This window comes from Bufo bufo, chromosome 8 (assembly GCF_905171765.1).
Source record: "Bufo bufo chromosome 8, aBufBuf1.1, whole genome shotgun sequence".
In the NCBI taxonomy this organism is placed as follows: domain Eukaryota; kingdom Metazoa; phylum Chordata; class Amphibia; order Anura; family Bufonidae; genus Bufo; species Bufo bufo.
The window spans coordinates 45809380-45822642 of NC_053396.1; the positions used below are offsets into that span (position 1 = coordinate 45809380).

The window sequence follows — 13263 nt, forward strand, 5'->3', positions numbered from 1 at the left end:
CTGAGCATGCACGGCCATCTCAGTGAGCTGGACAAAGAAATAAGAAAAAAAACTAAGAGCAGGTGGAGCTATACAGATACATTTTATTGAATAACTCACTGGCTATGCAATTTTTTTATTATATGTAATTAAAAAAGTATTCAGATCCAGGTGCTGGTTTGAACACTGTAGAATATTTTTTGTGGCACAACCTCTTAAATACAAATGTCTGTCTAGTTGTGTTTTCCTCTGTACCTAGCCCTGCAGCCATGGCAAGATGCCATTTGCTATGAACTTTATAAAAAATACTAACAATTTAAGTGAGTTTTGTAAACAGGCAATGCATGGTAAAGGGCCTGCATGACCCGACTTACTTAAGAAAGCACTCTCAAAAAATGTTTATTCTGTGGCCTGTTAGAAAGGTACATGATGCAAATTTTAGCAAATATAATCTTATCTTCCGCCCCAATAAGTTGGCATGTGTCAAACTGTGTAGAATTGCATGTCTTTTCTGTACTATTAAATACCACAATATTAATACTATAAAATAGCTTACATACCATATACTGTTCACAATCAATATATAGACTCTCATTTTATAGCAGAAATTCTTACCTGAGGGTCTTCTCGGGTGCTTGCTGTCCTGTCACCAGGTCATAGCCTCTTTCCAGAGTGTTGTATGGCCATGGCCTAAAAATAATGGAGGATTATTTATTCATTTAGAATGTGCCATAAAGCCTAGTGATGACTGTGTGCAACTCATTTCAAGTTCTTTTCGGTCAAGCCCGCATTAGTAATCTCAAAGTGACATATATGCTATGGGTAGACACATGGCTGCCAGTTGTAACAAACAGTCTCTAAAACCCCTTAGTAACCACCAATATGCCCTTTTATGGTGGCTCAGTCTTAGGCCTCATGCACACGGCCATTGTGCGGCCGTTCCGTGCATTGGGGACCGCAACATCCGTGCGGCGGCCGGGACGGATCGAGACCCATTCAACTTAAATGGGTCCGTGATCCGTCCGCACTGCAAAAAAATAGAACATGTTTAAGTGAATGGGTCCGCATCTGTGATGCGGGGAGCACACGGCTGGTGCCCCCATATTGCGGACCCACTGTTTGCGGGCTTCAATATGGCCACGGCTGGGCAACGGTCGTGTGCATGAGGCCTTAGTGAGTAAGTCTCTTACATGAGAGCTGCGCTCCTACTCTAACATCCCGGACTGGCAGAAGCACCAATCCGAACTGCTTAACCATTGGCAACAGCGCCTGCAGCATATAAGTGGTCACAGAGGGAGCAGACTCCCTTCTGTTTCCCATCGACACCCCATGAATGAGATTATGAGGTGCCGAAGTCAGTGCCTCCAGGGCAAAAGTAGTAAAACTAAAAAAAAAAAAAAAAAAAGTAAAGTTATCATGTTATTTATGAAAAAAAATTAACGTAGCATAATTTATAGTGTAAAAACTCAGTGGCAGTATTTTTTCTCCCCCCATCTCCCTCCCACAAAGAGTTAATAAAAGGAAATCAGTAAGTAATATGTAGCATTAAAAACTACAATGAAAAAAAAAATCACTTGGTCATTAAGGCCCAAAACAGGTTGGTCACTAGGGGATTAAAAGTAAATGACAGGGAGCGGTGATTGTGCCGCCCCCCGTCATTGTACCCCTCAGATGTCGCATTCATAGCTGATCGCAGCATCTGACATTGATATTACAGTGTAAAATAAATAAAGAAAATTATAAAATCATACTTACCTCATCCATTTCATATCGAAGAGCTCTGCCATCGTCATTGAAGATCTGTCTCAAAATTTTGTGCGCCCCGTGATGACTTCATACGTCACCACGCACGGGATTTCGTGCGAGATCTTCAATCAAGATGATCAAACGGATGAGTTAAGTACAAATCGGATTCCAAAAAAGTTGGGACACCATACAAATCGTGAATAAAAACTGAATGCAATGATGTGGAGGTGCCAACTTCTAATATTTTATTCAGAATAGAACATAAATCACGGAACAAAAGTTTAAATTGAGAAAATGTACCATTTTAAGGGAAAAATATGTTGAATCAGAATTTCATGGTGTCAACAAATCCCAAAAAAGTTGGGACAAGGCCATTTTCAGCACTGTGTGCTTCTTACAACACTCAACAGACGTCTGGGGACCGAGGAGACCAGTTTCTCAAGTTTAGAAATAGGAATGCTCTCCCATTCTTGTCTAATACAGGCCTCTAACTGTTCAATCGTCTTGGGCCTTCTTTGTTGCACCTTCCTCTTTATGATGCGCCAAATGTTCTCTATAGGTGAAAGATCTGGACTGCAGACTGGCCATTTCAGTACCCGGATCCTTCTCCTACGCAGCCATGATGTTGTGATTGATGCAGAATGTGGTCTGGCATTATCTTGTTGAAAAATGCAGGGTCTTCCCTGAAAGAGATGACGTCTGGATGGGAGCATATGTTGTTCTAGAACCTGAATATACTTTTCTGCATTGATGGTGCCTTTCCAGACATGCAAGCTGCCCATGCCACACGCACTCATGCAACCCCATACCATCAGAGATGCAGGCTTCTGAACTGAGCGTTGATAATAACTTGTCTGGGGGTAAAGAACAGAACTGGATCGCACATCCACAATGCTATGCTTTGATCTAACTCGCTACTCAGCGCTATATTAAAGTGTACAGCCCCCCACCTGTGCCGAATGCCTCTTGTATAGCATGCAGTATGGGGGGCTGTACACTTTAATATAGCGCTGAGTAGCGAGTTAGATCAAAGCATAGCATTGTGGATGTGCGATCCAGTTCTGTTCTTTACCACCAGATAATTATGTGAATCTTTCATTTAGCACAGGTGGTTTTAATCACATTGGTCTGCATATAGTGGTCATTGACCTGGAGCTTCTGATAGTAATGGACATGTTGTGTTAGACAACTGTTCACATGGTGCAGTACTGCGTGGTGGCCTTTGTTTTTGTGGCGCTGTGCTGGTGGGTTGGTGGGACCCAGTGCCATGGGTGGCATAATCAGACAGCAGAGGTGCTGTTTGACTCCTAAATCCCGCCACCTACTAGGGCAGTGCCGCCTTGTCACCGCATGGTCGCCGCGCCTTTTTCAGAGTAGGTCCCACTCAAAGAGGCGACCTTGGCGTGGTGAGTGGGCTTATGCCTTTTGATCAAAATGTACACAAATGCCTCTTGTATAGCATGCAGTATGGGGGGCTGTACACTTTAATATAGCGCTGATTAGCGGGTTAGATCAAAGCATAGCTTTGTGGATGTGCGATCCAGTTCTGTTCTTTACCCCCAGTTGATAACAACTTGGGTTGTCCTTGTCCTCTTTGGTCCGGATGACATGGCGTCCCAGATTTCCAAAAAGAACTTCGAATCGTGACTCGTCTGACCACAGAACAGTCTTCCATTTTGCCAAACTCCATTTTAAATGATCCCTGGCCCAGTGAAAACGTCTGAGCTTGTGGATCTTGCTTAGAAATGGCTTCTTCTTTGCACTGTAGAGTTTCAGCTGGCAACGGCGGATGGCACGGTGGATTGTGTTCACTGACAATGGTTTCTGGAAGTATTCCTGAGCCCATTCTGTGATTTCCTTTACAGTAGCATTCCTGTTTGTGGTGCAGTGTCGTTTAAGGGCCCGGAGATCACGGGCATCCAGTATGGTTTTACGGCCTTGACCCTTACGCACAGAGATTGTTCCAGATTCTCTGAATCTTCGGATGATGTTATGCACAGTTGATAATGATAGATGCAAAGTCTTTGCAATTTTTCGCTGAGTAACACCTTTCTGATATTGCTCCACTATCTTTCTGCGCAACATTGTGGGAATTGGTGATCCTCTACCCATCTTGGCTTCTGAGAGACACTGCCACTCTAAGAAGCTCTTTTTATACCCAATCATGTTGCCAATTGACCTAATTAGTGTTAATTGGTCTTCCAGCTCTTCGTTATGCTCAAATTAACGTTTTCCAGCCTCTTATTGCTACTTGTCCCAACTTTTTGGGGATTTGTTGACACCGTGAAATTTTGAATCAACGTAATTTTCTTTTAAAATGATACATTTACTCGGATTAAACGTTTGATCTGTCATCTACGTTCTATTACAAATAAAATATTGACATTTGCCATCTCCACATCATTGCATTCAGTTTTTATTCACAATTTGTTTAGTGTCCCAACTTTTTTGGAATCCGGTTTGTACGATCTTTTTTATTTTTTACCGCCATTCAGGGAAAATCGATTCGCTACCACGAAGCACAAGGAAATTCGGCTGCAAATCAAATACCTGCCATTCAGGGTCAGTGCAAAGCTGTGAAAATCATAAACCGTACACAGATTCTAGCATTTCTTGATTTTAGCTTTCTATGCAGATATACTATATGCAGCTCAATATCAGCCAGCATGCGATTTAATAAAGGAACATACCCTTGGCTTTGTCCCCAGTCACTACGTACACACAAATGTGGATGGTTTGGATCAGGAGAGTAGCCATCGTGACAACTGCATTCCCCTGTGGACAAATTTATAATCACAAGTCAGTAAAAAGAGGTTTTCAACCAGTGTAATCAGTGATCTTTCCCAAAAAGTTAAAATGCAGAGAATAAAATTGTACACACATCAACAATACGGAACAACATAATAGGCAACAAAAACTTGTTATTTATAAACTCCATATGATATGGTCACATTTTGGAACCAGTTCTATTCACCTGTATGGGAATGTTATAGACAGGGCCGGTGTCAGCACCCGGCATACCCAGGCAAGTGCCGGGGCCCACTGCGCTGCTATGAGCTCTTCCATCAATACAGATGGAAGCGCTCATTATTGGAGCACAGGGAGCTTAGTAAGCCTTTTTCAGCAGCATGCAGAGTCCAGCTGCCGCTGTCCCACTTACAAGCTTCCATGCTGTGGAGCTTCAGACATGCACCCTCTACACAGGACATACTGCCTGAGGAGGAGATAGACCCCAGCTGGGCAGAAGTGTGAAGAGATGCAGACACGTATGTGAGTGAGTCTGCATTGTGACTGTCTCTTTTCTGTGGGACAGGAGTGGGGGGGAGGATGTCAGGGAACTCTTCAAATTGCTGCTGGATGCTATAGTAGACCCGCAGCTTCATGCTATTTGGTTGTTTTACTGCCTCATTAAGCAGTTTGCCTCCAAGACACCTACCTACCCCTGTCCTTCTCCTATCCCATCCTCATGGAGCCCTTGCTGTCTCCAGTGCTCCTGTTCCACCCTACTATCTCCTATTGCTGTCCTGCACAGACCTCCTGCCACTACTTCTTGTATGAACCCATTCAGAGCCCCTTTAACCTACTTGCTGTGTCCACCTTTCCTGTCCCTCCATGGCCCCGTTCACCTGTCTGACTCCTCTACTATTCATTATGGTGATGTCTAAACTGCATGCACCATAAGGACATTCTAATGTCACAGGGTCACATGACTGTGCCCTCCACCCTGTACTATGCCCCCTTATACCCTTCATTGTGCCCTCTTACCATACCCTGTACAGTGCCCCTAGTCATTCCCTGTACTGTGCCCTCTTATACCCTTTTTTCCGGTCACTGTATGGTGGTGCTATCTAGTCACTGTATGACGGTGTTATCTAGTTACTCTATGGCGGTTTTATCTGGTCACTGTATGGAGGTGTTATCCAATAACTGTATGGCCATAACTGTATCCCCTCCCCTGCCTACGCCTCCTTTTTTAGACCTGGCATGAGTGGGGAAAAGTTGCAGATTGCTGACCACCAGGACCAGGCTGTATGCTCTGCCAGTACATGGCGGCCCCCCTCTCTGTCCCGCTGTGTACTAGTGCTTATTATGACACTAAGGCTGGGTTCATATAACATTTTTGCCATCCGTTTAATGTATACCAAAAATGTATAATTGCCTCAGACCATACAGTTCCACAGTAAAAAAACATATATGTTAGGGTCCATTCACACGTCCGTATGTGTTTTGCGGATCCGCACATCGCCGGCACTCTCATAGAAAATGCCTTTTCTTGTCCGCAATTGTGGACAAGAACAGGACATGTTCTATTTTTTTGCGGAACGGAAGTGCGGATCCAGAAGTACGGATCCGCAAATGCGGATGAGGACAGCACATTTCGGTCCCATTGAAAATGAATGGGTCCGCACCTGTTCTGAAAAATTGCGGAACGGATGCGGACCCGTTTTGCGGACGTGTGAATGGACAAAGTATGTATTTTTTACTGGACTCTGCAGGATCCAAAAATGTGGTGTGCTGCACATTTGTATACAGTACCTTTTTTGAATACATCAAATGGATAGAAAAACGTGATGTGAACCCACTAGGGGGATTTCGTATTCGTACAAAAATTTGCTGTGGGGCCCAGTCAGTTCTAGATAGTGAGGGCCTCTTATACAGTATAATGAGCCCCAGTGACCCCCATACAGTATAATGATTCCCAGTGCCCCCTCCATACAGTATAACCCCCTGTGTGGGGGCCACTGGGGGGGCAATATTCTGAATGGGTGGCGACTAGAGATCATTATTCTGACTGGAGGGCTACTGTGGGGTCAATATACTGCGTGGGGGGCCCACTGAGATTTATCGCCCAAGGGCCCACATTAACCTGGAGGCGGCCCTGGTTATAGAGCAGGGAGCTGCGCAACCTGCAGCCCTCCAGCTGTTGCAAAACTACAACTCCCAGCATGCATGGACAGCCTACACCTATTAGGGCATGCTGGGAGCTGTAGTTTTGCGACAGATGGAGGGCCGCAGGTTGAGCATGCCTGTTTTCGAGCACATGCCAGGATTAATGGAAATTTCTATAATAAGAACTGTGGAGCACTGTGCATCAACTCCTATTCATTGCAGCTCCGATAAGGCATACGCACTCTTCTGCATCGTCTGTATACATAATACAGCAAGGAAGTTTATGCCTCCAATATACCGCCGTCGGGAAGTTTTTAAAACTTAAAAAAATAATAATATTGAACCAAGAATTCAAAACTATTAAATACATTCATTCTGTTCTACAGATATACATGTAATTGAGGGAAAAAAATATTGCATTTAACACGTATTCCCTTTAAATAGAAGTTCCACTGTAAGGTAGATTAAAGGGGTTGTCTCACTCAAGCAAATAGCATTTATCATGTAGAGAAAGTTAATACAAGGCACTTACTAATGTATTGTTATTATCCATATTGCTTCCTTTGCTGCCTGGATTTATTTCGCCATCACATTATACTAGTTTCCATGGTTACGACCACCCTGCAATCCATCAGTAATGGTTGTGCTTGCTAGGAAAAAGTGCAGGCTTCTCTGGTGGCCAGGACCATGGCAGCGCACATAGGACAGCGTCTTTTCCTATAGTGTGCAAGCACGATAGGGTGGTCGTAACCATGGAAACAAGCAATGCATAATGTGATGGAAAAATGAATCCAGCCAGCAAAGGAAGCAATATGGACAATCACGATCCATCTGTAAAGTACAGGTTGCCTGACGACAGTATACATTCAGTCAAGAAAAGTTACAGATACAGGACTCCATAAAACAGCTTGTGTCTTCTTATGGGTCAGTAAGGCGAGCAGGGGAATTAGAAAATCCTTATAATATACATAGATAAAATTCTGGGCCCAGGTGGGCCGATTCTGTTGATGACATTATATTGTTCCTCATGCAAAGAACCTTAAAGAGGACCTGTCACCAAAAAATGCAGCAATTTGAAAGCACCACGTTATAGAGCAGGAGAAGCTGAGCGGATTGATATATATATATATATATATATATATATATATATATGTGTACATAGAGGAATTGCCAGGACCGGTGCAAGGATTTTTGCCACCCTAGGCAAGATAAAAATTGCCGCCCCCCCCTTATCAGATGATCTGCCCCTATCATGGCATCACATATGTTCCACCCCTTTCTCAGCATTTAAATTAAAAGAGAGTTATATATTGCAATAAAGCCCCCTATTAAGAATGGTGGAGAATAACTACCATAAACTTAAGCCATAGCTAAAGAAACAAGCCTGGGGCGAAAAACAATAAGGCCCCCCCTCCCATGACACTTGATGACATTTAAAGAAGAAACTGTATATTGCGGGGCACAGTGTAGGCTCGGACGCCACTTCAACACTTTGGCCGGGGGCTCGGCGGAGCTGATGTTGTGTTTTATCCTAATGAGAAAGATTTCATAATAAGGATTTGGAGAAGGGGCAGAGGGATAGCAGAGCAGGGAGAGGCTGGTGCTGCTACTAGGGGGTCCATAGTGCTCCTCTCCTCCTCCCTCCTAGTGCCCCCATAATGTACCAGTATAAAAATGCCCCATATATAGTGCCCCAGTAGATGCCCTCAGTGTCCCCCATAATTTTCAAGTATAAAATACCCCTTCTCAGTGCCCCTGTAGATGACCCCATAGTACTCCTCTCCCACCTTCCCCATAGTACCCACCATAATGTGTCCCAGTATAAAATGCCCCTATACAGAGACCCCATATAAAATAGCCGTTCTTTGTGGCCTCAGTAGATGCCCCTTTAGTGCCCACCAATAATGTGCCAGTAATTAGTGCCCCCATAGATGTCCCCAAATAATGTGCCAGTAAAATGTGCCCTCATAGATTCCCCCAATCATGTGCCAGTAATAAGAACCCCCCCCACCATCATGTGTCAGTAAGAAGAGCCCCCCCATATCATGTGCCAGTAGCCAGAGCCCCCCCTATATCATGTGCCAGTAGCCAGAGCCCCCACTATATCATGTGCCAAAAAATAAACACTTATACTTACCTCCATGTCAGCGATGCGATGCAGGCCTCTTCTGGCCTGTGTCCCGCGCTGTACGGCTCAGGGCTCAGGCGGCGCGATTACGTCATCGCACCGCCTGTGCCGGCCTCTGATAGGCTGCCGGCCTAGTGCCTGCAGCCTATCAGAGGAAGGGGAAGGGACACACCTCTCCCTCCCCTGCCCTGCTGCACAGCCATCTGTATCGCTGTCCTGAGGACGGCGATACAGATGACTGGAGATCAGCGCTTCCACAATGGAAGCGCTCATCTCCGTGTGACACGTGTCCTGCCTATAGTTAGTTGTGGGCCGGCGCGGGGGGGCCCCTAAGGACTCTATGGAAGCGCCGGCCCTGCTTACTAGAGCGCAGCATGAGGGGCGCTGCTGGCCACTTAACCAAACGTTTTTTTATTTTTTAAACTGCACGGTTCCGGCGCCCCCTGCTAAATTGCGCCCTAGGCGGCTGGCTAGGTCGTCTTACAGGTGGCACCGGCCCTGGGGATAGCTGTCAGTCACTGGTAACCCCTCCTCCTGCACCGATATGTATTCACAGTAAGTGGAAAAAGCAGAGATATAAATGTATAAATTACAGGTTGTACTGAATATTTTCTCATAAAACTATACATCAATCTTCTAAGCTCATTTTGCTCAGAAACCTCCGGCATCCCAGCTGTTGTGAAACTACAACTCCCAGCATGCTCCATTCACTTCTTAGGGAGTTCTGAGAACAGACAAGCAAGTAGTGTGCATGCAGGGAGTTGTATTTTTATCACAGCTGGAGTGCCAAAGGTTTCTGACCCCTGCTCTATATCATGGCGCTTTCAGATTGCATTGCATTTTGTGTTGAAAAGTCGTCTTTAACCCCTTCAAGACCAAGCCAGTTTTCACCATAAGGACCAAGCCACATTTTGCAAATCTGGCGTTTCACTTTACTTAGTAATAACTCTGGAACGCTTTTACTTATATAAGCAATTCGAAATTGTTTTCTTGTGAAATTTTGTACTTTATGTTAGTGATTAATTAGAGTCAATATGGTTCACTTTTATTTATAAAAAAATGTCATAATTTACAGAAAATTAGAATAAATTCACCATTTTTAAATTTGATTGTCTCTGCTTTCAAAGCAGATTGTGATACCTCGTAAAAAAAAGTTGCTATTGTACATTCCCCAGGTGTCTACTTCATGTTGGCATCATTATGTAAACGTCTTTTTTTTTTTTAGGACGTTAGAAGGCTTCGAATTTTAGAAGCAATTCTTAAAATTAAAGCAAATTTCCAAAACCCTCTTTTTAAGGACCAGTTCAGTTATGAAGTCACTTTATGGGGCTTACACAGTAGAAACCACCCATAGATGACACCATTTTAGAAACTACACCCTCAAGGTATTCAAAACTGATTTTACAAACTTTGTTAACCCTTTAGGTGTTCCACAAGAATTAATGGAAAATGGAGGTGAAATTTCAAAATTTGACTTTTTTTTGCAGATTTTCCATTTTAATCTATTTTTCCCTGTAACACAGCAAGGTTTAACAGCCAAAGAAAACTGAATATTTATTACCCTGATTCTGCAGTTTACAGAAACACACCACATGTGGTGGTAAACTGCTGTTAGGGCTGTAAGAAGGTACAAGGAATCATCGTGGATGATAGGTACGTGTCATCGAGGTTTCTGGCCTCGGTGGAGTAAGATCAGTTTTTTATGTGTCAGCAGCAGTGGCTGTTTGACACCTTGATACTTAGCATGGCTATAATAACTGATCCGGGACGGATCTTACTGGGAGTATTCAAAGTGCTGGGTGGGTCACTACTCCCCACGTTCCAGGCTGGGCTTTGCCAGGCATAAAACCAGCCAGCACTGCCAGGTGGAATGGATTACCTTCATCTGACAGTGGAGCTCAGGAGTAGAGTTGAGCGGACACCTGGATGTTCGTGTTTGGCAGGTTCGGCCGAACTTGAAAAAAAAATTCGGGTTTGGTACCCGAACTTGACCCCGAACCCCATTGAAGTCAATGGGGACCCGAACTTTTGAGCACTAAAATGGCTGTAAAAATGTCATGGAAAAAGCTAGAGGGCTGCAAAAGGCAGCAAAATGTGCTTAAGAGCATGGCAAATGCTCTGCAAACAAATGTGGATAGGGAAATGAATTAAAAAAACATAAAAGACATTAAAAAAATAAAAATTAGGAATGATGTAGGAGGTTGAGGAGGCGGTGAATGGGTGGATGTGGCCATGTAGGCTCACGTGGCGGTCTAGGTGGAAGCGGCGGTGAAGGAGGAATAGGTAGCCAACACAGATGTGTGTTATTTAGCATTTTTACATAGGGGTATCCCACAAAATATTGGGACATATAAAAATTAAAAATAAAGGAATAAGTGCACTTGAGTACAAGGATGGATGGTTGAGGCTGTTAGAACTGTCTATTCTGCACAAGGTACAGATCCTGAGGGATCCAAGCCTGGTTCATTTTAATGAACGTGAGCTTGTCCACGTTGGCTGTAGACAGGCGGCTGCGTCTGTCTGTAATGACGCCTCCTGCCGTGCTGAACACACGTTCAGAGAGTACACTGGCTGCAGGGCAGGCCAGCACCTCCAAGGCATACAGGGCAAGCTCTGGCCATGTGGACAATTTGGAGACCCAGAAGTTGAATAGGGGAGAACCATCAGTCAGTACGTGTAGTCGTGTGCACAGGTACTGTTCCACCATGTTGTTCAAATGCTGCCTCCTGCTAACACGCTCCATATCAGCAGTTGGGGCCGGTTGTTGCGGGGCCGGTTGTTGCGGCGAGGTGACAAAGCTTTTCCACATGTCGGCCATGCTAACCCTGCCTTCTGAGGTGCTGGCGCTGACACAGCTGCATTGGTGACCTCTTCCTCCTCCCCTGCCTTTGCCTTGTGCTTCCACTTGTCCCCCGGCGTCAGTCGGGAATGCTCTCATGAGCGCGTCTACCAGCGTGCGCCTGAAGTCGCGCATCTTCCGATCACGCTCCACTGAGGGAATTAAGGACGGCACATTGTCTTTGTAACGGGGATCCAGCAGGGTAGCCATCCAGTAGTCAGCACACGTTAAAATGTGGGCAACTCTGCGGTCATTGCGCAGGCACTGCAGCATGTAGTCGCTCATGTGTGCCAGGCTGCCCAGAGGTAAGGACAAGCTGTCCTCTGTGGGAGGCATATCGTCTGCGTCCTCCGTATCCCCCCAGCCATGCACCAGTGATGGGCCCGAGCTGCGTTGGATGCCACTCCGCTGTGAACATGCTTCATCCCCATCCTCCTCCTCCTCCTCGTCCTCCAGTAGTGGGCCCTGGCTGGCCAAATTTGTACCTGGCCTCTACTGTTGCAAAAATCCTCTTTCTGAGCCACTTCTAAAAGACTGGCCTGAAAGTGTTAGAGATGACCCCTCTTTCTCCTCCTCGTCCTGGGCCACATCCTCTTCCATCATCGCCCTAAGTGTTTTCTCAAGGAGACATAGAAGTGGTATTGTAACGCTGATAACGGCGTTATCGCCACAGGCCATGTTGGTGGAGTACTCGAAACAGCGCAACAGGGCACACAGGTCTCGCATGGAGGCCCAGTCATTGGTGGTGAAGTGGTGCTGTTCCGCAGTGCGACTCACCCATGTGTGCTGCAGCTGAAACTCCACTATGGCCTGCTGCTGCTCGCACAGTCTCTTCAGCATGTGCAAGGTGGAGTTCCACCTGGTGGGCACGTTGCATATGAGGCGGTGAGCGGGAAGGCCGAAGTTACGCTGTAGCGCAGACAGCCGAGCGGCGGCAGGGTGAGGACGCCGGAAGCGCTCACAGACGGCCCGCACTTTACGCAGCAGCTCTGACATGTCGGGGTAGTTGTGAATGAGTTTCTGCACCACCAAATTCAGCACATGCGCCAGGCAAGGGATGTGCGTCAAACCGGCTAGTCCCAGAACTGCAACGAGATTTCGCCCATTATCGCACACCACTAGGCCGGGCTTGAGGCTCACTGGCAGCAACCACTCTTCGGTCTGTTGTTCTATACCCCGCTAGTGATGAGCGGGAGGTGCCATATTCGATTTTGACAAAATTCGCAAATATTGGGTTGAATATTCGTCTCATATAGGTCTAAATCGAATATTCATCATTATTCTAGTTATAGCGATTAATATGCGATTTAAATAATCGCGTATTGCGATTTTAACTTAAGGTAACTTTCCTATTGGTTTGATATCTAGAATTAGCGAAGATGACGAATATTACGAATGTATACGTCATATTCCTCAAAACGAAGATAACGAAGTATTCTCCATCTTCGTTTTAGCTCCATATTCGTCAACTTCGCTAATTCTAGCAATCAAATAGGAATGTTGACTAGAGACAGCTAAGTTTTTAATTCGCTATGCGATAATATTACTTTGCTTTTTTTTTAAATAAATAAAATAATTATAATACTTGATAATTATTATAATTATTCTATTTATAAAAAAAAAGCAAAGTAATATAATAGCATAGCGAATTAAACACAGCTGTCTCTATAGTCAACTTTCC

At 45.0% G+C, this 13263-nt stretch overlaps 1 protein-coding gene across 1 annotated transcript in view; it reads right to left on the reverse strand.

Moving 5' to 3' along the window:
- Nucleotides 1–13263, reverse strand: part of ASTN2 (astrotactin 2) — a 945680-nt gene that overhangs the window by 472037 nt on the left and 460380 nt on the right. Inside the window, exons 7-8 of the mRNA XM_040442406.1 lie at nt 4416–4500; nt 595–669 (exon numbers count right to left, since the gene is read on the reverse strand). Coding sequence (XP_040298340.1) covers nt 595–669; nt 4416–4500 — 160 coding nt within the window. The remainder of the gene's footprint in view (nt 1–594; nt 670–4415; nt 4501–13263) is intronic.